Below are 23,765 nucleotides of genomic sequence, written 5' to 3' on the forward strand. Positions count from 1 at the left end.
GGAACGTCCCATCTGGAAGTCTGACAAGATCATGGCATCAGACTTTCAAAGCTGCTTCTTGCAACGTATGGTCTAATATTATGGCCATGAATAACAAAACAATTTAGGGTTGACGATGTCTCCAGCTGACTTTGTCGGCACTGCAACGTGCGATTTTCAAAGCTGGTCTGAAACGAAGTCGCCAAAATAGCACGTGCTATTCTCTCTCTCTCTCTCTCCGAGTCTCGTTCAAGGTGTGTGTTTCGCGTGAGGCCCCCCTGTTGGAACTTTGTCCGTGTTTTGACCTTGCCACTTTTGAACGTCTCCATCCTCCCAACCACACGTATAAAAACCCTCAAGACCCGCACGAATCGTCGAATTATCCGAACCCTTCTTCTTCTTGCAGAGCATCATAAGCTCGTCATAAGCATTTCTTGAGCCTTTGTCCTTTTCAAAGTTTCGATCTCTCTCTCTCTCTCTCTCTCTTGGGGTTCTAAACTTCGTCGTCTCTTTCGTGATCTTGTTTCGACACAGATGGGGGAGGTCGAGATTCCTTCCTTCTTCGTGTGCCCGATTTCTCTCCAGCTCATGAAGGACCCCGTCACGGTGCTGACCGGGATAACGTACGATCGGGAGAGCATCGAGAGGTGGCTGTTCTCCGCCAAGAACGGCACGTGCCCCGTGACCAAGCAGGCGATTTCGGGCCGCGACTTGACACCCAACCACACGCTCCGGCGGCTCATCCAGTCGTGGTGCACCCTCAATGCCGCGCACGGCATCGAGAGGATTCCTACCCCGAGACCTCCTATAAGCAAGTCCCAGATTGCTAAGCTCCTCCGCGAGGCCAGGTCCCCGGACACGTGGAACGAGTGTCTCAAAAGACTGCGGTTGATCGCCACCGAGAATGCCACTAACCGATGCTGCATGGAAGCCGCTGGTGCCGCTGACTTCTTGGCGGCAATACTGAAAAATGAAACCTTAGCAAGATCTACATTACTAGATGAAACATCGTCCAACTATCGCAGTTTCGAGGTCACAACCAGACCGCTTGATGAGGCTCTGGCTGTACTTTTTCATCTACAACTCTCCGAAGCCAGCCTCAAGAATCTCGTAGGCGACGGAGCATTTGTCGAGTCGTTGACTCGAATCATGCAGAGCGGAACCTGTGAGTCCAGGGCATATGCAGTCATGTTGCTAAAGTCAATGTTTGAAGTTGCTGATGCTATTCAACTCTCAAGTTTGAAGATGGAATTGTTCGTCGAAGTAGTTCGAGTTTTGCGTGATCAAGTCTCGCAGAAGGCAACGAAATCTGCATTGAAACTGCTTATCCGAGCCTGCCCGAGGGGTCGGAACCGAGCCAAAGCCGTGGAAGCCAGCCTCGTACCGGTCTTGATCGATCTTCTTCTCGATTCACGCGAGAAAAGGCGGAGCGAAATGATCCTCGTGCTTTTGGACGTGCTGTGCCAATCCGCAGAGGGAAGAGCCGAGTTGTTGAGGCACGGAGCGGGGATCGCCATCGTGTCGAAGAGGATACTAAGGGTTTCGGAGACAGCGAGCGAGAGAGGCGTCCGGATTCTCTTGTCCATCTCAAAGTTCTCGGCGACGCCGAGCGTCGCACAAGAGATGTTGCAAGTAGGCGTTGCGGCGAAGATGTGTCTAGTCCTCCAAGTTGAGGGCACGAGCAAGACCAAGGAAAAGGCCAGAGAGATTCTCAAATTGCATGCCCGGGCATGGAAGAACTCCCCTTGTATTCCCGCTGAGTTCCTTTCTTCTTATCCAGCATGAGAAGAGGATCAGCTTTTCCTTTGTAAAACATAATTTAGTGAGTTCTTTAGATAGGTCAATCAATTGTACATAATGTTTATTTTACTGAAGAAGAATATGATATATATGAAATCGACATGGATATGCTTCTGGATAAATTGGGTGTCGGACTCCCAAACAAGGGAGAGCTGCTTATGTAATAACCTTCATAAGCATAGATTGATTAAGGATTGATGGGGTTAGAAATGTACAAGATGGAGCATGCGAATGAAAGACGAACGCAAAACCATTTGAACAGTAGGAGACTTTAAAGACATAAAAAGGAAACCGTTCCACGACACGGTTAAACAATAAGAGCAACTCTTCCCGTGTAATGTAACACTACTTTGCCATTTGGCGGAACGATTATCATTGATCGATACCGAACGGCAACAGCATGATATTAAGTAAGAGAAGTTCTTTCACAGGAACTGCAAAAGAGAAATAAAAAATCAACAAAGAGGTGCAATCAGAAAAGCATTTGTTGGTAGTATTGTTGCCATTCTTCCAATTAAGACATAGTTAGATAAAAAGCTGGGCCTCGCCAATGTCAATTAATCAAAACATCCCGTCTAGCAAACCATTGTCTTTATCAGGAAATGGTCGCTCTGAATCAGCCTGACTAATAGGACTTCCAGTACAAGAGTAATAGAACTCTTTCTGCTCTTGTAATTCTCATCAAGTGCATACTCCTCGGAGAAGATCGTGGCTAGCTGCATCACAGCTCCTTGGAGCGCATGACCAATTTGAAAATGAATCTATAGAAAATAAGATACGGAACATACGAGGCCAAGACGGAATTGTACATATATACAAAGTGAACTTAAGTTACAAATATCGAAAACAAATAATGGACAGGCTACAGTTGCTCAAGAACATTGCAGTTGGCGATTTGAACATATATAATATCATACAAATGAGAGGCATACAACAGGACCGCCACTTGACAAATCCGATCCCCATGCTATAGGTGGCCCAATCTTTCCTGTTAGACCATCCAAAGAAAAGACAGAGACGTCAGAACAGTTCAGAAGTAACTTTGAGCATAATTAGAAGAGTAAACAGTGCGGAAACCCTTCTTTTTTATTTTTATTTCCTGTTTTGGACATAAAAACTTCTCTAGCAACTAAGACCCAGTAAAACTAAGCATCAGGACAGGCAAGAACGCCTTGACACTGAAACGAAGACATCTGAATATAAAGCTTGCCTGAGTTAGACACATTTATACTAAAGAGTAGGACAAGTATCTGTACTATCACTGTTCTATAACTTGGCAAAGGGGTGATAATGGACCAAATGAACCTCTGATGAGTTGATGACCAACAAGAATAGAAATGAGATTACGCTCTAGAGAGGAGAGTGAACATGAAAAAATGCTTGATAACTACGTATTAGTAACATGAACATCAGATTCTGAGCCTGGGGAAAAACGAATTCTGGATTCCAAAACTACGTCCACGCAATACCCTGCATATATGCACTATACTAAAAAATGCACACTTCAGCCACAACCAATTTTTTCTCTTAGTCATTTCTCTCCAAGAGAATGAACACTAAGATGGACACTATTTCCCTCTTCCTGATTGACCTCATTTTGCAGATATAAAGGGATGGGGGAAAGTATGAGTGGGGATCCTTGAACTTTAAAACTTCAAGCAGAACAAACCTGAAGCATCTGCATTAACTTTGGATGCTGTTCCAAAAGCTGACACAGCTTTTCACGATCACTCAGCAAGGCCTGCCACAGTTATAGACTATTAAAAAGACTAGAAGATAAACATAAGCGTACCGTGCAAGAAAACTCTTTCTAAGGGCTTCCAGAAACCGACCTGGATATCTTCTGGGGACTTGAAGTAATCGTATAATGATATTCCTAAATCCTGCTGCTGGTTGGATGTATCTCCTTGCTGATGAGGAACCTGGAGTCGAGCATGCTCTACTTCTTGACGTGGATGACCATGAGATAGGTCTTGTTGTGACTGGATATAAGCATGCATAGGAGATACTTGTGACTGCTGCAGTGCTTGTAATTGATGACCTTGTTGTACTGGGTTTTGCAAGGACGACCCTTGTTCCGGCTGCTGTGAAGAAAAAGCAAGTGGCCTGAGGTGCTGAGGTGGTTGTGGAACCTGTGGAAGTTGCGGGGGCTGAAGTGGCTGCAATTGTGCAACAGTGTGTACTGACTGCATTGGAGATTGACTAAGAGGAAAGTTCTGCAAGATGCTAGGTTGATTCTCCCCATGCTGCTGCATTGTGTTGTTCCCATAGAAATTCACGGGAACAGAGGCAGGCCTACTGAAAACCAAGGGAGGCATTAGGGGAGGTGGGGGATATGAAAGTCTAGGGCCTGCTGCAGAATGTTGCAGATCAGTTGCGGGCATAACAGGTGCACGGGGAAATTCTGTCATTCCAATGCTTGTCTGGACATAACCTGAAGACTGAGTGGAAGCTTTTATAGGTGGCATATTATAGGGACTGGATAAAAATGGAGGTGGTGTTGGGGGAAGTGGCGGGAGAGGCCTAATGGATCTACTGGGGGAAGAACTGTATGGAGATAAGCGATCAGACTGAACCTGCAGAAGGAAAGCCGACCAATAACATTAGAAATGATCTTCTGTGTCTTATGTTCAATGGCATGAAAAAAAAGAAAGGACACTAATAACTGTGCTTACATGGAAGGCACTGGAAACTGGTGACTGCCCATCGACCATCTTGTTCGTAAATGGGGATACATGACCAGGAACTGAATCAGAAGCCTGAGATACTACAGATGGAACTAATGATGGTGGTGGCATGGGAGGTAGTGGTGGTTGACTCTGCAAATATTTCTGGTCGTAGGATCCTTGGGTTCCTGCACCATGAAGGTTTCCTGCATGATGCGGACTGTGTTTTGGGTACAATGTTTGACTCATCCTAGAATCAACACGTGGTTGCCCAGATGACGATGCTGATGCCATAGCATATGGCAAAACAGGAAATCCAGGATGGTTTGCTGCTGCAGCAGCATCAAACGCGCCAGAGATCTTCCCTGTAATATCATTGGATTGATCAAAGAACCTTTTATCTGAGGTCACACTTGATTCTCGAGTCAATGGCTTCTCCAAACGCGAAACTGACATCCTTGAAGAAAACTCACTTTGGGTGTTCTCATCAGCATTGGACGCAACAGGCGTACCCATACGAGAAAATTGACTGCTTTCATGAGCATCACTTTCCGTCTCCTCAACAATTGAGTGGGGAGAACTTTGCTCGACAGTGACAGGGGCAGATGGTTGTAAATTATTATCTGGCTGGGGAAATGGCATCTTGTCATCAGTTTCAGATTCTTCACCATCAAACACTATGTCAATACCCTGTAAATCATCATCTAAATCTGTCTTCAACTGCTTAGGAATTTTGACCTCTTTCTCTCCATCACTAGCAGGAGCTGCATTTTTCACCTGTGCTACTGCCTCACCAACTATTGTGGCAGACGAACTCTGCCGTTCCCTTTGTCTAGCCATAAACTCATCTACATGGATTGAAGGAGGTCTTCCACTAGTTGAACCTACACGTGGAACAGCAATGACATCACTAACGCCATCAACATTTCTCTCCCGTGCAACATAGTCATCCACGTGCATAGATGGAGGCCTGCTGGTATTTGGTTTGCGCAGCCGGAATGTATCTCTGCGTGTAGGACCTGAGGAAGCTACAGATTGACCTGAACCACGTGAAAATGCACCAGAGGCTGCAAGATCAGAAGGTGCATTCTCCCCTCTGCCACGTCTACCTTGGCCTTCCAGAGATGACATTTTCCTTTTTAATGGAAGAGCTGTCTTATCAGGCAAAGTTTCTGGACATTCCCAAAGGAATTTATCTCCTAGTCCTCCTAGCTGGAGTAACTCATCAGTTCTTTCAAGACAGCCATCTACAACAGACTGCCTCTCTGTAGAAACAAGATCATCATTTGATGACAAGACAGCCTCACCAAAAACTATATCAACCACATCAACTGCACCGATAGGATTCACCAATAACAGAAGCAACGATTTTACTGAGTCTGGAATCTGTTCAATGTAATATGTCAGCAGTACCATGAAGAGAAATTGCAGATAAATAGGCAACTTATATATCTTTTCTTTACCTGAAAAGGACCAGTCTCATGGTCATTGTTTTCGCCCTTTGAACTCGACAAAGCATTTAAACCTTTAACATAACTCAGGTTTTCCTCAATAAAACTGTCTGTCTCATCCATATCATCTGAAAGCCCAAAAAGCAATTTCACCAGACCAACCCCCTTCAAATTTAATCTGATCAATAACCAAAGAAAAGTTAGCTTATTGCTGATGAATGGCAACAAAGACATATGTCCTCTTTATTGTCCTATTATACCGTTATCATATTAACAATAGATATCCAAAGAGTGTTATTTTACCCAAGAAATGCAACAGTCTAAGGCAGAATGAGCGACTCATTATCTGAAAACTCTAATGAGTGATTGAATATTAATTACTGAAAATAGCTCCACAAAGCTGTGGAAGCCAAGTCACGTGCATCGCTTAAGCAGTGTCCCTCTAGGAGTATAGAAGGAACTGGTAACAGTGCAAGTAATTTGATTAAGTTGACTCAGAAGTAGCTTAACAGTTTATATCACACTCATAAAGTTCACGTAAAGGACATTGAGTATTAACAAGAAAGCAATAAAAATGAAAGAACTTGTTAGTCGTATGGTATTGACCATGCTTCTAAGGACATCTAATATTTCATCTTAATATGCAAGAATTACAACGACAGGCTAGACAGCATTCAATACCATCAATACGTACTCAAAGATCAATCAGAGTATATCTGCCTTCTGCATTCCGCCCTTCCTATTCAACTTACCGAAAACTAGTATTGCAATTAGGATCATGAATTTTACTCAATTCTACATGCTTCAATTATAATTCCACATCCTTGCCCACAAATTACTAATGTCACCTCACTATCGGTCAGTACAAGTACAGCAAATCAATCCAATTAAAGGGATAACAATCTCTGAAGAAGCTAACCTGTTTCCATCCACGCAGAATGACAAACACCCTGAAGACAACAGATCAAGGCCATGAGCGGCAAAAGACGATGAATCATCACTAGCATCAGAAGAACTCCACATCTTCTTCCAGCAACATAATAAAGGAGCACATTTACTCCATCCAGATTCGTTACCGTTATAAATTTGGTTAGTTTCATGTCCTTTGTCTCGCTCATGTACCACAGAACTGCTAAAGGAACCAAAAGCAGCCATCAAAGAATCGCGACCTTCTTTACAAGAACTGATTTCTTTGAAAGATCTAACACAAGCAAGCAACTCTTTTCCAACAGGTAGGACCTGAAGAACATCGTGTCTCCATTAGCAACAATATGAAAATTCATGTCCTCCAAGTAAAAAAAAAATTACAGCATGACATTATGCTCATTGCATACAGATTTGTTCACATAAACCGTGCAAAGAAAAATAACACAGATTTTGCATGGCATTAAGAATTATTAATAATCTAATATGAGAGAAGTTAGAAATCACCTGAAAAAACTTGAAAAGATATGGTAAAATTGAAGCACAATCTCCAGTGCTAAAGTTCTCTGTATTTTTCCTAATTGGAAACATCATGTTAGCTCCAAGCTTTGAAAAAATAACAAACATAATTCATTCAGATGATACAATCTACTCACAAATCAGGTATCCCAGCACATTGTGAAGTTGCCATGGAACTACACAACAGTGACAAGGACTTAAACACAGGGAGGCACCAACTAAGCAGCGTAAATCCATTATCCGCCATATTTCTACTCTCCGCAGCTTTGTCTGAATCAACAGCATCCAAACACCTTTCCAGAACTTTTTTCAGCATCTGGATCATTCCCGCCTTGAACAATAGGGCCTGAACAAAAAAAAGATACAATGAGCCTTTCTGCAGGCATCTTCTGGACAAAGATAGACGAATGAAAGGATCAGATCGGGACCTTGGCTCGCGGATGCTCCAATAAAGAAGCAAGAAAATCGAGATATCTGTAAACCTGTACAACGGCATAGTATGTCATGCTGAGTCAACTTTATGAGAGAAGTAACAATGGTGGAAGAACATGGTCACCTTGTAATTATCTATATCCAGTGGAGAAATTAAAGAGACATTGTCATGGACCCAACTAAAGATGGGCTTGAGGAGTATAAAGGCACTTTCGACTTTCTGGCAAGCAATTCGAATTATGAAAATTCTAAGCATGTCTTGAATTACGACCAATGCCTGTCAAGAACAATGCAATGAGATGAATTACAACATCTGATGGAGCATTCATCTGACAAAAATTATAAATCTCCAGATATAACAAGAATAACAGTCTCTTTTCAATTACTAGGCAACCAATGAATATAACAAGTGACTAACATACAGAGACTGCATAATGTTTGATCATCTGTGCAATCTTGTCAAGCTGCGGGGTTAATTGGCTGAGAACCTTCTCACGAAATTCAGGTTTCAGATACCAGTTCACCTCTTTTTCCTTTTGACATCCCAGTAATGTACCAATAGCCAACATCCTCAGGGAACTCAACACAGGCATCCCTTTCTTCCAGAGCCAGATACCTTCTTCAGGAAATAAATCATTCTAGCCACAAAAAATGGATTCAAAACAACAAAGTTCAGAGGAAATGCAGCAAATATATATTTGAGTCATATACAATATATACACATGTAAATAGTGAACAAAGCACAAGTCATCCAATCACATGTGTCCACAATATTAGAGTACTACAGAAAGCATGCACACTTCAGGTGTCAGACTTTTAATTACATACCAAAAGACACATAAAACTGCAGGTCTCCTTTGGACCCAACGCCAGAACTGAAGTTACTTGAACACTGGCAAGGAGAGAGTGGAACAGGCCGGGAGCCCATCCAAACACTGGCCAATAAGCAAGGGAAGACACAATGAGATGGCAGACGGCTTCAAATCCAAGAGCAGAATCAGGGTATGGAGCAGATAGATCTGCTGCACATGCAGCTAGTCTGGGGCTGTAAAAGAACAATAATAAGCATATAAGCATGTTTGCAGTTGCTGAAGACAAAATCATTTTTAATCTGAATGTCACCTCAATTCTCGATGCAATCTCAGAAGAGCGTTCATTAGTTTGGTATTTCTGTGCTGCTCATTGGCTTCCTGTATGAAAGCAGAATGTTTCAGCTCAAGCAAAATACTGTCGCATATTGGCCCATCAAAAAGAACAGTTGTTGCATACTAATACAAGATGAGACTGCATAATTATACTATGATGGGAGGGACGACACGTCCTTTGTCTGCTAGATAAAAACATGATAAACCTAGATGGAAACGGATTCAAACTGAGCCCACTTAGTTGGTTTTCTCTCAAACTATAATGTATTTTTTCAGTGCTTAATGAAGGATATTCTTTTCATGTCACATGTGCACCATATTCATCATGCCGATGTGCTAAATGAACCGGACTTAACATGTATGAATATTCACATCCAAAGACTAAGACTTGAAGCTTTCCAGATCATAATAGGACGGAATAAAATTCAACATGGGCACACTTATGTGCATCATCAAAGTCAAATATCAAGTACTTCAATATCCAAACTAAAAGTACCAACAAGAATGCCAACCAAAATTTTTCCCCCTACGTTGATTCTATCTCTGTGTGCGTGTGGGTGTGTGGTTTTCAGGAAGAGGTTGAGGGTTAATGCCTTCCATATCTTTATTTTCAATTGAGCTATAAGTTTTCCAACTATCTCCCGCTATATCTTGATGCCTAATAGCAGCCTGCATCATAAATTAGAAACCTTCTAGCCCACCTTCTAACAGAAGGATGAAAAGAAAACCAGAAGACTGGAAATTGGATTTGCCATTTAGGCTACTTTATTATTTGGTGCCAGTGAGTTGAGGCATTCCATAAAACACTTCCTTATGATGACCATGAAGAATTTAGCAGAAATGACATCAAGCTAATGCACTGGTAATTCAGATTTGACCAACCTGTAGTTTCTTCAAAAGGTTGATCAGCAGTATCAGGGCAGGAATCAAAAAATCAATTAGGCTTTGCTCCCTATTCCGTTCCAAAAGCAAATCCGATGTCGAGTTGCATTCAGTTCCATCATCAACAAGGTAATCTGTGCAAAGCAAAGCGTTCACACAGAGGGCAGGAAGAAATTCACTAAAAACAGAAGTCCAAACTCCAGGGGAAGAGGTTTTTGTGGCAAATCTCTCAAAACAACTAATGTAGTACATTCAAGTCTCGCACCATGAAGACAAGCAAAAAAGGCTATGCAACAAACTCCACACCGCAGACATATGCATTATGAAGAAATAAAAGGAAAAAGTCTAAGAGCTGCGCAATCAGTTAATAAAATCTGAATTTTTACCCCGAGAAGCAGAAAACTGTAAGAGAATTCTGATAAGGGAAGATACGTGATTAAAAACGTCCAAGCCAAATACTGGAATTTGGACCTCTCTCTGATGAGATTGAGAAGATATTCAGAAGAGTTGCAATCAGAAAAATTTCAGGACTGACACCTTGAAAAGGTATCAAAAGGATTCCACCGGCCGTGCATCCACATATAAATACCAAATTTTCCCTAAGAATTACAGGAAAAAAGATGGATTGATTTCTATGGCAATAATAGGAGTACAGCTCCCTTGCTCAAAAGTTCAAGCAAAGTCCATAAAAGCTCAACAATTAACATGCCAAAGAAGAAACTATCACATGCTAAACCCCTAAATATCACCTTGATAATCCTTCTTAAATTTACTAGATATTCCAGAAACTACAAAAGAACCAGTCATGACGCGACTACAGGTAAATGCGATGAAGATATGAAGACCAAGAGTACAATAGTCATTACACGGGGTAGCAAACAGCCATAACAATATATAGGCCCCACAGACTAAGCATCCAGTACAATCAAAGCAATAAAATGACCCGATACAAAAGCAACACACCAGGTATTGTCTAAAATATCTTTTAAAGAAGGGAGATCAAAACCAAAACTTGAAAATTTAAAAACTCAACGAAGCCAGGTAATGTCCAGATAATAGTGTATTTGTTCATAATTCAAAAACCACAATAGAATTTGTGATAATTTAAGCACATCAGAAGGAGGCATTCCGCTAAGACAAGGAAAAACTCACCATAACTGTTCGAGGACCTCTCAAGCATAAATCTACAGTTAATTAAAACAGTGTAGACAACTGTAACGGCACCTTCATCATATAGCGTTGCAGCAACGGTCTACACCAACAAGTCTAAGGTAAGCCAGTAACAAAATCATTGTAAATTACATACATGTCAAGATGGAAAACACATACAGAGTTCTCGGAAATGAAAGCTAAAATCCGAAAAGCTGTTGTCAGCTGAGCTACAGAAGAATCGCAAAGTGCAACTCCATCAAATGTTTTCTCAGAGATTATTTTCCCAAGATTCTCCATTACATTTATATCAGAACCGCCAGAAGGATCCCCAACAGCATGTTCAACATCCATGAGATCTGACACTAGAATACTAGTCGAAGTTAAGTGAGCATCTCCTCCAGAAGCTAACACAGCAGCATATCGTAGAAGACCAACAGCCCCGTTTTTGTGATAAACTACACCAGCATCTATCCATTCCAAAAGTCGTGTTGGAGCGTCTTTCCTATTCGACCCTTGGGATGAGGAATGTAAAGCTCCATGAAGTTCGACTGCACGTTCAATCCAAGAACCCAGAGAAGATGCTGTGGAATCAGTAACAATGATTTCAAAAATCTCTGCTGCTGAATGAAAAATTGCAACATCCAGGGGTGAAGCTCCTGAAAAGATAGAATGAGCCGAGTTAGTTCCTTATTCACAGACAACTGCTACTCTTTGCTAAAATATCCAAGCTTAATAATTGCATATCATTACCACCACTCTTTGCAGAAGGTTCTGACTCCTTGACTGAGCGCAATGCTTCAATCAATGCTGCAATAGCCTGTGAAAAAGAATGAAAGGTCACTGGCCAAACCAGCCAAAACAGCATAAATGCTAATTGCCAGAATGAAAGTCAAACTTCAGCAACTTGCATACCGTATTGTCTTTATTCAACTAGCAAAGTACATCTCATTTATACCTGAGTAAAACAGTTATGTTTCAAGCACAGTGAGACATACCTCTGGAAAAAATCCAAGAACCAACAAAGCCTGATGTCCACAGCCAGATCTGTCATTATGAAACAAGTCTTTATCAATGCTACTAATGCACTAAAGCAAATCTACAGAGCACCAAAAAGGAAAAGCCAAATCCACCTAGAAAGCGCACAAAGTTCCCACAAGACCCATAAGAATTCTTCAGAGTGAGGAGTGCATGTAAGCAAATGATCGATCGCATTGACCTACAAAAGAGAATGTAAACAACTGGTTACGAAAAATGTGGAACATGGAATTGGAATCAGCATTAAAAAAGAAAGTAAACCGACCACTCTCAAATGCATCTCAAGTATCATGCCTACTTCTTCCGACCCGCAGGAAAAACCTTTGGATAATAAGTTGGATGCATAACGTAGTGGAAGGCACTCGTCTTTTCCGGTAGAATCACCACCCTTCAGGCAATGGACTATTGTAGATGAAAGTTCAGGTTGATGTGCAAGAAAAAGTAAGCCTGACACAGAGATAAACAAGTAAATCCCCAGAATCCATTGATTTAGAAGGGAAGAAATTGAGTCACCTATTGTTAACTATACCTGAGCGGCAGAGGAGCAGTGAAAATATTATAGCACCAATCGATGACACAAGCTCTACATGTAAGAACATTGCATGCCCTACTTCCAAGTGCAGTATTGATGATGACAACAAAGCAGCTGATAGAGGAAGAAATCCTCTCTCCTGATCACAGAGTTTGTGAAATAATTTCATCTGTAAACTAGCTTAAAGTAGTATATTGTGCATAGACTTAATTAAGGAAAAGAAATAAAAAGGAGCAATTCCACAACAGTCAAAATTTCAAAGTCCACTGATGCACAGTTTAGAAGAAGTGTCGAATCTCTTTAGATTTTATTCAGAAAAGGGACAACCTCTAGTAATCATGCACTGCAGCTAAATTGGCAGTCATGCAGAAGTGAATCCCCGACCCCATCCAATTCCCTAACCTCGCTCCAACCCCACCCTCACCCTCATGAAAAAAAATAAAGAAAATACAACAGTTTTTTGTATGGTGCCAATTCTAGTCGCATAGAATTGCATGGTTTCAACTCTGAACGTATATCAAAAAGGATTTGCTGATCGCAAGCGTTGAAGGAAATAGCAGTTCTGTTGAAACAAATTATTCATTTTTTCCATGAGAAATGGATAGAAGCAGAGAGATCCGCCCCACCCCCCCAACTTCTCTCTCTTCTCTCCTTCCCTCCTCCTCTCTCTCTCAAACACACACATAACTTTTCCCTAGTTTACTAAAGGATGAGGAAGCCAAACAAAAAAAAGAGCAAGATACCTTGAGAATTCCCAGGAGATTTGGGTCAATATCCCAAATGGAAAGGCAACAATTTGAAGTAATTGAGCCACTGGTCATTTTGTAGGACAGGCATCCTTCCCCTTGACCAAGAATAAGGGATCTACTTGCTCGTGCAACAGGAGAAGGATCTTCTATTTGACTATGCAAATTTATCAGCTTCTGCATTAGCAATTCTCGATAGTGTAAACCCAGAGAACAAAGTCCAAACCCGTATGAACTCGAGGAATTAATAACCCAAAAAGGTCCAGCCAACCCTCAAAAGAGACCAACGACCTTGTGTCCAAAAATACACACTAACAGATACAACTCACCAAGAGACTTCTGAGTTGAGACTTAGTGCTCATGAGCTGGTGCAAAGAAGCTTCTGTGACCCTCTCGATGGTTGAAAGACCTCTTAACACAGAGAGCACTGCACACTGCCAACACAAGCCACTATTAAATCACACATGCAATGTCAAACACAGCCATAAGAAAAACAAAATCACACCTCATATTTTGCGGCAACTTCGTAAAATCTTAGGCGACGAAGAATGTAAGTTGCAAGGGAAGCAACATCATGGCGTGGTTCTTGCAATAACAATTTCAGCAACTGAGTATAATTTTCACTAATACCAGACGGAATGGTAACTTCTTCACGAGGCCACCAACCCAAGAAACCTTCACAACCAACCGAGTATCGTGTAGCCTGCTCCACAACTCCCAGAAATAGGAGTATCACTGTGGTTGAATTTTGTAGGTCATAGCAGAAAACTTTGACCAGTTGCTCGAAGCCCCCGCCACTGACAAAGTGGAAGCAACTTTCTTTGGCAGAGCAGAATAAAAGAGCCATACTCAGCCACAAAATGGAATTATTTCTCTGAGAATCAAGAAGATAAAAGCAAGAGCATCAAATCAGCACTACTTCTTGAGGTTGATTGTTCCAGTCGTCTATCTTCCAAAAGGATAAACATTTCTAATGTCAAAATGAAAAGTGAATGGTAGAAAATCATCTACGGATAAAAACTAAACTCTTTAGAGTAGTCACCTTTGAGAGCACGGGATGTCCAACAAATAAGGAGTCACTCTCAAAGTGAAACTGCTTTCCAAACATGTCGACCAAATGCTGGAGATTGACTGAATCAATATCCATATCGAGGAAATTGGTTTCTGCAGACAACTTGGCTGGAAACTGCACTGACTCTTGTTGAAGAACTTTGTAGAGCTCAAGAAGCTCCCCTGTGGCCTCGTTAATAGCAAGTTCCAATTTCTTAGGATCTTTGAATCTGCCTGATTTAAGACATTTCTCACTGATCGCAACACTAGATAGGTCAAGAGTGGTATAAGTAGAGACAGCCGAGACAATAGTACTTAGAGCTTTTTGTACGGCATCACCATGTTCCCCTCGCTCCAGAATCCTCAATATTAATTGTAGAAGCTGCTTGACCCCAAGAGACATGTCTAACAAAGTAACAGGTAGAGGCAACGCATTGAGAGAACATGTGAATTCCTTACTCAAAAAGTTAGTAGTGCGTAAGGGCATAGGTAAATCCTCAAGTTCTCCCTCCACTGTATTAGTGATATTTGTCAAAGAGCTATCATCAAATTCTATGTTGAACTGTCCCAGATCCTCTGCTGTGTTCCCATATATGACTAAGCTTAGACTGCGATAGCTGCCTCTTACAACAAGATGATTAGTTACAACAGCCTGCAAAAGAACAGTTCGTTAAATATAGGAACAGCTGCCGACTGATTTCCACAGATGACATTATAACTGAGCTTCCAAAGTACAAGATAGTAGTGAAGACAGATGAGAAAAACCAAAAGGAATTGTAATAGTCTTTGAGAGAGGATATTGTTGGGGCAAATTGCTTTCAAGGCGTGGTGATTAAAATACGGAAAAAAAAAATTCTAAAATTCATAGAAGTATGTAATAGACTTATAGGCCTAGTCAAACGATTTGAATGGAACTGGTGAAAAAAAGGACATTCTGATGGAGCCACCACCACTGTTAGGACAATGGAAGGGGGGAAAAAGTTCACTGTTTATAGAGTTACACCAAGGCTCTGCTCTAAGTCCTTATGTTTTTCCTTATTATGGATGGGCTGACAAGACATATCCAAGATGATGTCCCTTGGTGTATGTTTTTTGCACATTACATAATGCTATTAAATGAAACCCAAGTTGGCGTAAACCAGAAACTTGACCTTTGAAGAAAAACTTTGGAATCTAAGATTCTCCAACTGAGTTCGACGGAGGTGGCATATATGATGTATAGTTTTAGTACGGAAGAAGTTCAAATGACACTTTTGTAAAAATTTGAGATAAGGAAGTCATGAGGAGTGAACGTTTGCAATATAATGGATTCATTCTACAAAAGATGGGGAAATCAATGGAGCCCTTAGTGTACAAGCAGGACATAGCCTTGGAATGAAAGGAGTATGAGTCATTTGCCAAATTAAAATTGTGGAGTAAGCAGCTGGCATTCAAATTAACTTCCGCGAATGAAATGTTGATAGCTTCTAACAGTGATTTAGGAGAGCCATAATCTCGAGATGTTGCAAATACAATATCTTGATAAGCATTCACAACCCCATATTTTGGAGAAAATGAGAGAACGACAGACATATCACCTATTATGTACTTGCCTTGCACACACTAGCCTCAAGGCAATTTTGTTTTGCAAATTCCCACTCACCAAGAGAGAGTTCAACCTCCCATAATCCCCTCCCCCCCCAAAAAATACACACACACACACACACCCCACTACACAACTCGCAGGAACAAGAAAACACCCTCCTTTTTTACCCCCTTAAAACACATCCATTTATTTGATTATCGACCTCCTTATGATGGGGTAGTGCAAAAAGGAAGTTCTCAAAGTTACCATTGACAATTCCAGCTGAACTTTGACATATAGCTCTCGACTAAACTAAAACTCACTAAATCAAATCCATAAACATATTAAATGTGAAAAAGTATAAGAATGCTATCCGGTGCAACTGCTATAACATGAGGATAAAGGCCTTTAAGTCATATTTACCTCAACATCCAGCACATTTGATGAAGAATGAGAATACAGAAAAGGCTGACAAAGGCGCCTAAATCTTGTCTCCCCATTACATTGAACAAAAACTTCCAAAGCAAATGAAGGAGGTGAAGTAGCCCTGCAAGGAGAAGCGCCACTCAATATCAGGTTCATTAAAATAATCGGCAACAAATGTTGAGAAGTCTGACCGAAAAGCTCAAAAGATTACATGTAGAGAGACAACCACCTTGTCGATAAAGCTGAAGAGTAAACTGCAAAATATCTAAGCACTTAATTTTAAGTTTTGACAATTCAATTGTTGAAAATGAAAATGGAATTTCTTAAATAATAGTTGAAAGTTGAATGTTGAATGTCATTAGTTTCCTACCAATTATGGACTTGTGGCTATAATTGGTAAGTTCAGGCAAAGTAATTGGTAACATTGTAATTCCCATCAATTTTTTCGTTGAACTAATTAAATAACCACTTTCTCACTGGACACGATCAGTGAAAATTTTTACCGAATGGAATCATTTATACCAAAACTGGTTAATTTTACTAACTGTGCTTAATCTTATTAAGTGCTGTAGATTTATTAAGTGAGATATGAATTAGGTAAAGATAAACCCGGTAAGTAAGAGAGGTTGGATAATTTAACACCCCTCTGGTGAGCAAATTAAAATAAAAAAAAACTCCAAGAACACATATAAGATGAACAAGACATCGCACAAAAAATGAAATATTATACAAAACATGAAAAATTAGAACTTGGCTGCAATACTGCATCAGAAAGGAAATTTAGCTCCAAAACCATGTTGGAAAACCCAGCACTTAAGCTTCTAAGTAGACAGTTTGGGTGCACAGTAACTTATCTGACACAAGCCAATAAAGAAAACATAACATAAACGTCAAACATGTTCTCCAAAGCGGCTTAGCCTTTCTTATATGACCTTGCTGGTAGCTACTTCATATACATGAAAATCCATATCACATCTCATCGACATTGCTTTTCGCAGTCCATTGTAGTACTTAATATCAAGGTCATTGTCAACAGGCTTATGCATTTCAGACTACTAGATATCTCCACTTGGTTAGCATTGGTTTATCTATCAGGCTGAATGGAAAGGAACATCAACAGGACGCCCAAAATGTCCTTTTGGAAGCTTACACTGCCAAGTGCTAAGGCAAGAGTCGGCAGATTACATGATTATAAGAGGGCAAAGAGATCCACTTCCCAAGCTGAGATTTATAATCTCACATATCTCTCTCTTCTCTCACTCTCACTACTTCTTTAATGCACTTCTCATGGTTTAGGACCGTCTTTCTCTCTTTCATTGCATCAATTTCTCAATAGAACAACGAATTTCCCACCAAAACAGCGTCAACTAGGGAGCCCCCAAAAGAAAGAAAAAAGAACCAACGGAGTGGCTTAACATTACCCGACAAGCGACACTGATTGACATGTTGAAGACGCGCTCAGCTCCAGAAACTCGCAAGCAGTGACAACAACAGGTTCAGCAAAGACTACCTGAAAATTTTAAAGAACGACAGTGTCACACCGTAAGCAACGTAAATTCAGCCCACTGAAACAATTCAGCATACAGTTGGTATTCAGTGCTCCGTACAACTCACCTCGTCGACGTACTCGTCGAGATGGGGGTGGGCGAATGTCTGGGCGAACAGCACGCACGGCTCAGGTCGACCCATTCCTACTTTCTCATCGGAAAATCAAGCTCGGGCCGAAGGAAGCGCCTCCAGCACTTGGTCTCCTCTCCCTCCCTCTCTCTCTCTCTCTCTCTTCCCGTGAAGATAATTAGGGTTTTTCGGGGGTCGGATCCGGAGAGGACCGACTAAATAGTGGTCACTTCACCTCCGACCAACGGCGAAGACGGTCGCCGCAGAGGAAGAGAGAGGCAAAGGAGTTTCACACAGAAAAAGAAGAAGACGGAAAAACAGAGAATGCGTAAAAACCTTATAAAATCCGAACTGATGCCTCTATAAAACCACAAATCCTATGGAAGTCCAGAGCAATTTTATCTTATTTTCCGCTCATTCCGATTTGAAATTCTTTAATTTCTCTTTGGCTCTGATCCGATACCATGCAAAATTAGTAAGTTATTAATTCGCAATCATGCCAAATAGTATAAAGACGTAACTTCGTAACGTCTCCATCGAACATGACATATTCACGTTTAATTGCAGATTATGCCCCGAGCTTATCCAAGTGTCTAACTTTGATAGAAAAAACCAACCAAAACTCGATTGAATATGAAGTTTTCTATTAAAACGATCAAGCTTTATTTGGAACTTTTCTTATCTCAAGCAAAAATACCATTAAGAAAATAAAGTTACCATCACAAATGTCGATGTCTTTTTCATTTTTCCCTTTTAGAGTACCAATGTCTTTGCTATAGTTACACTAGAGTAATACTGCAATCGTGGGTTTTTAAAACTAAATGCATTGTTTAAATTTTGGAAATATTCACACAAAATAATAATAAATTTCACGTGTTGATATTCGTTCATACGATAAGGTGTCAAAAGATCCGAAAATGCATATGAAATGCATAATCTTTGTACACCATTTAGTAAATTTTCACAGACGACGCATTTTGATATGGTTGTAACAAATAGCCTTCTTCACGTAATTAGTAATTTTTTCATATCAAAATGTCACTTTGATCAGTAATAATTAACTTATATTGGAGTTGCTCTTTGAGCGGGCCTCATGGGCTCAGATAGGGCCCACGTGGGCCAAACTTTTCTGGGCCTCGCCCGAATCCACCAAGCCCTAAAAATTTGCGTCCAGTTAATTAAGAAGAGTCGCCCAATAGAAAGCATGGGCCGGCCAGGCCCAACCATGTAGCCACATGCGTACTGTTGTTTTTTAAAGCTGAATGATGACGTAAAAATAGAAGATTAATCTGTAAATATAATACCAACCACATAAATAATTAGAAATTTCATTTTTAAAAGTATATTTTTTTTATTATAATCACAAGGGGCTCGTAAAAAAAATCGTATAGGTTGGCACTAGTGCCAAAAGTCAAACTTGCTCAATTGTTGGCTAAGCGTGAGCGATCCCTTCGAATTATTCGAGCCGTGAGAAAACGATACATAATTCAACTACATGGTAAAAACTTCGTATCAAAAACTTTTCGAGAAAAGTGACTATTCAAATTCATAAAATTATATGAAAAAAGGAAACCACGAGTGTCATAACTTTCGTAGGGTGCTAATTTGAGTGCTATAACTTTTTTTTTTAATCATTTGGGTGTCATATATGACCATCACTTAAGTGCCATAATTTTTTTTTATCACTTGAGTGCCATATAACTTTTCAATTGATCACTTGAGTACCGAAACTTTTTACGTGAACCGCAAGTGCAATGCCATGTATGATTTTCAACATCCGGGTAAGCGTTTTCAAAATAATTTGACAATTAAGCAATCATTTGAAAGTTAAAACATTCAGGTGAACGTTTTTCAGAAGTTATGACACTTAAATAGCACAAAAAAAGTTATGGTACTTAAGTGGTAAAAAGAAAAATTATAGCACTCAAGTGAGAGCCATTTCATTATGTCGTTTGTGATGTCCTTATTCCAATTACACATTACCCTCTTTAAATTGATTTAGTGATTACGGAAGAGAATAATATCTATAAATTAAGCCTTTGATTCCCTACACCACCATTAATATTTGGGCCACCTACCTAAGTTTTAGCGTGTCTTACTTAATTCACGAAGTTGACGGCAAAATAAATGAATGAGATTTGCTTATCTAAAGTGGATTTCATCGTTACTAGGGAATAGGTAGATCAACCGATATGAGCTCTTTTATATTTATTGTGTGATTTACTTATCTATCGCAATTAGTCACAATCTATGTCCTTATTCTGAATACTTGTTGTGGGAGCTTGACTTACATGGATTGTGACCAATCATTATAGATTGTGTCAGAGCCTCGAGTAAATCTACGGTTCGGATGGATTAGGCACAATCCAATGCCACAATGGTTGGAGAGTAGTGGCTGAGGTAAGATTGTTCAGACAAGATGTAACTCCACGCTAGCTTTTAGGATGGCAAATGGACGAATTGTTCAAATTAATCGAATAGGAGTGTGGAGAGGCGATATTGGTTGACAATGATGAGGACATCATTGCTTTGATTAATAAGAGCTTATGAGATCCCAAATCGCACATCGAATGAGAAAGCCCTTCTCGAGTGATTGTTGGCTAAGATGTATTGCAATTGATCGCTGCCTTGTATAGTCACTCCAATACTTCTTTTGCATCACTTGGAACTAGCCGGATTGTCACACCTACCCCTTGCTTGTGCTCCATGCCCAACAAGGCACATAGCCTCAACCCACGCCATAACAAGGACCCATCCAATTTCATGCTGCAATAGCAGTCTTGCATCAAAAGCGATTCAATCGGATAACAAGACAATAGTGGGTTTCAAACAATACATGAACAAATGTTAATAAGCAGGCATAAAAATTCAAGGGGAAAATTATCAAAAAAGTCTTAAATTGTAATTGTGTCAATTCATCAAATCTAGTAAATTTCAGCCAGCCGGTGCTGACATGGATGCCGGCCGGCCAACGACGTAATATTGGGGGTGGCAAGCATCATAGTTTCATGGATTAACAATGCACATGGTTTTAGGCTTTATCAGCCTGCTACCTGTTATTGTCTTTGATATTTCACCTTCACCGCATAGTTAAAATCACTACAGAAGCCACTTCTACGAGGGAGGAATCATTTGAAGATCACATTATGTCTAGTGCTAAAAAAGGCCAAACCGCGATTGCTCTTGTTCGGTTGGTTTTGGAAGCTTTCCAGCCTTTAATTTTGGCTTTTTAAGTGTCATGCCGACTCAAAGGTATCTTTATTTTAGTCCCAAGGTCATCAAGAGTATGCCCAGAAAGCCAGATTTAGTCTTTTAGCACTAGTTCGTTTTAATGGAATCTAATGAGTTCGGTCCAATGATGGGTTTTTGGCATATACTCGTAGTTGGGAGTTGGGGGTTTGAAAACATCCGGTGATGCCAAAGACGCCCCCATCTTTATCATATTGGCTTTTCTAATGTCTGAAGGATATTGCCCCGAATGGCTTACATGTATATAACTGTGACCATGATCACATTCTTCATCGGAGACTGCATTGCCCATCCCTTCTTGCTGTGCCTGCTCAAAAAACTCTTCAGTTTCTTCCCTCAGGGCATTCTCCATTTACAAAATTACCAAACCTACCAAGTCTCTTGAGATGCCAATGGCTAAAAGTTGCTTTCGTCAAGTGAACATCTTTACATCTCATGCCTTTATGTTCTTCTCCGTTATATTTCATCCGTCTGTTTGTTCAATTTCTTTCAACATATCCCATTTCGACTATGACATCGATGTACTTTATGAAGGAGATGGCAAAGCTTCATCCAGATATGTTGATCTTATAGACGCCGATTTGTACTTTCGTGTCGGCCACATTGTGCACTCAAAGCCAGTGTAGCTGTGGGACTCTAGCACCAGACAACTTGCCTACTTCACGTCACACTTCTCGTTCACAATAGATAATACGAACCGTAATAGCTTTAGTGATGGCCTTGCCTTCTTCATTGCACCTGTAGGTTATGCATTTCCACCAAACTCAACTAGTGGATATCTAGCATTGCTTAACTCAACCATCGACAATTCATCCAAAAATCAGATCATTAGAGTCGAGTTTGACACTTGGAAAAGCGGAGAGTATGATCCACCAGAATTTCACTCACACGTCGAGATGAATATCAACAGGATCACCTCGGTTGTCTATGCGGGTTGGAATGCTCACTCGGCAAGTTTGAAGCTTTGCAATTGTTGGATAACTTACAATTCCACTATCGAAGACCTAAGTGTGTTTTGAACATATGAAGAAAATCCAGTGTACAATGGCAGTTCCATTCTTTATATACATGTTGATCTCCTATTTATTCTACCCGAGATGGTAACAGTAGGATTCTCGGCTGTAGCTGGTCTTTACGGTGAACAACATATGATCAATTCATGGCAATTTTCTTCAAGCTAGGGCTCCACTTACGAAAAAAATCGCTTGCATTCCATAAGAGGATGGAAATTCAGGGTGCTTATCCTAGTTTTCTTAGTTGTATGTTTCTCCCTGTTATTGGTAGAAGCAACACTTGGTACCATCGTCGAGAAGACAAGTAACAGCAAGAAAGCTGCTCGTAAAGGAGCATGTGCTGACTTCGGTATAAATAAAGATATCGAGAAAGGAGTTCTTCCCCACATATTTCTTACCTAGATCTAGTTAAGGCTACAAATGGCTTTGGTAGTGACAGAAGGTTTGGCCAAGGCGGTTCAAGCCCCGTTTATAAAGGAGTGCTGAGCGGTCTTGGCTGTCTTGTTGTAGTGAAGAAGATATTTTCTGATTTTGGACATTTGGAGAAGTTCTTCATCAACGAAGTGAATATCATAAGCCGTTTCATTCGTCAAAATTTGGTCCAACTCATCGGCTGGTGTCACGAGCAAGGAGAATTCATCTTGGTTTTCGAGTATATGAATAACGGGAGTCTCGATCGCCATCATTTTGGCAATAAAAGAACTCTTCCGTGGGAGACTAGGTATAAAATAGCATTGCGCCTCGCTTCAGCCCTTCATTACCTTCACGAGGGGCTAGGGAAATGCGTCATTCATGGATACATCAAGTCGGCCAATGTATTGTTGGACAAAGATTCAGACGTGTTCAGCTTCACGGCCGTGGAATTGGAAATCGCGTGCAAGAAAAAGACCTATCCATAAGGGGAATGTCCTGTGTCGCTTCCGAAGTGGGTTTGGCATCTCTATGCCCCGGGAAACGTCCTAGGTGTGGTTGACGAGAGATTGAAGATGCCGTTTTGCAACAAGGAAATGGAATGCTTGTTGCTCGTGGGCTTGTGGTGTACTCATCCAAATGATAGAAAGAGACCAAAGATTGGAGAGGTTATTAAGGTCCTTAAGTTCGAAGCTCCCTTGCCGGCATTACGGGAAGATGTGTATGATCAAGATCATTTCGTGCCTCACTTGCCTCGTCTACCCAGCTGGTCAATGACATTTTTGGCTTCTTCAAATGTCAGAAACATATTATAAAATGGAGTTCTAAACCATACGGTTTAAGCGAAAGATCGAATCGCCTTGCTCGGGGCTCGAGGGCGAGTTTTATTGTTGAAAAGGTGGGGGGGGGGGGTTGAATCAAAAGGCTTCCGTTTTCGTTCTTTGTATGTCGATTTGATACGTTCACTTTAATTTCACAATGTAGTAATGTAGACCTTGGGGCAATAAAATAATTATAAACCGTTGATGCCGAATGGATTCGACTGATTAGATGTGACGAGCCCAGGAGCAACTGGGGTTCTTGGAGGCCCATTGAAGGCCCACCTAGCTGAATCGGCCCACTCGGAACTCGGCACTCGGATGCACTCGCTCGGGAATCTCACGCTCACTGCT

At 40.8% G+C, this 23,765-nt stretch overlaps 2 protein-coding genes across 2 annotated transcripts; one reads left to right on the forward strand and one right to left on the reverse strand.

Moving 5' to 3' along the window:
- The first annotated feature begins 347 nt into the window (after positions 1-347).
- Positions 348-1,908, forward strand: LOC115757643 (E3 ubiquitin-protein ligase PUB22-like). Its single transcript, XM_048286026.1, has 2 exons — positions 348-1,728; positions 1,761-1,908. The coding sequence occupies exons 1-2, from the start codon at positions 514-516 to the stop codon at positions 1,788-1,790; spliced, it is 1,245 nt and encodes a 414-aa protein (XP_048141983.1). The 5' UTR covers positions 348-513; the 3' UTR covers positions 1,791-1,908.
- Positions 1,909-2,250: 342 nt separating this feature from the next.
- On the reverse strand, positions 2,251-18,265 carry LOC115757641 (protein virilizer homolog). The gene is made up of 28 exons (XM_030697953.2): positions 17,918-18,265; positions 17,725-17,813; positions 16,301-16,424; positions 14,306-14,965; positions 13,769-14,137; positions 13,593-13,697; positions 13,261-13,440; positions 12,515-12,656; positions 12,251-12,432; positions 12,081-12,166; positions 11,946-11,994; positions 11,701-11,767; positions 11,128-11,606; positions 10,951-11,050; positions 9,799-9,932; positions 8,894-8,961; positions 8,600-8,816; positions 8,194-8,409; positions 7,896-8,048; positions 7,768-7,821; positions 7,477-7,685; positions 7,328-7,397; positions 6,816-7,135; positions 5,909-6,074; positions 4,455-5,831; positions 3,612-4,355; positions 3,449-3,520; positions 2,251-2,767 (listed from the first exon to the last, which is right to left on the reverse strand). Exons 1-28 carry the CDS (start codon positions 17,990-17,992, stop codon positions 2,747-2,749), a joined length of 6,528 nt encoding a protein of 2,175 aa, XP_030553813.1. The 5' UTR covers positions 17,993-18,265; the 3' UTR covers positions 2,251-2,746.
- Between the last annotated feature and the right edge of the window lie 5,500 nt (positions 18,266-23,765).

This window comes from Rhodamnia argentea, chromosome 10 (assembly GCF_020921035.1).
Source record: "Rhodamnia argentea isolate NSW1041297 chromosome 10, ASM2092103v1, whole genome shotgun sequence".
In the NCBI taxonomy this organism is placed as follows: Eukaryota; Viridiplantae; Streptophyta; class Magnoliopsida; order Myrtales; family Myrtaceae; genus Rhodamnia; species Rhodamnia argentea.

Coding starts and splice junctions, on each gene's coding strand:
- LOC115757643 (XM_048286026.1), top strand. CDS start 514: ATGGGGGAGGTCGAGATTCCTTCCTTCTTCGTGTGCCCGATTTCTCTC. Junction 1,729..1,760: donor CATGGAAGAACTCCCCTTGT/ATTCCCGCTGAG, acceptor TTCTTATCCAGC/ATGAGAAGAGGATCAGCTTT.
- LOC115757641 (XM_030697953.2), bottom strand. CDS start 17,992: ATGGGTCGACCTGAGCCGTGCGTGCTGTTCGCCCAGACATTCGCCCAC. Junction 11,607..11,700: donor ACCTTCTGCAAAGAGTGGTG/GTAATGATATGC, acceptor CTATCTTTTCAG/GAGCTTCACCCCTGGATGTT. Junction 4,356..4,454: donor CAGTTTCCAGTGCCTTCCAT/GTAAGCACAGTT, acceptor TTCCTTCTGCAG/GTTCAGTCTGATCGCTTATC.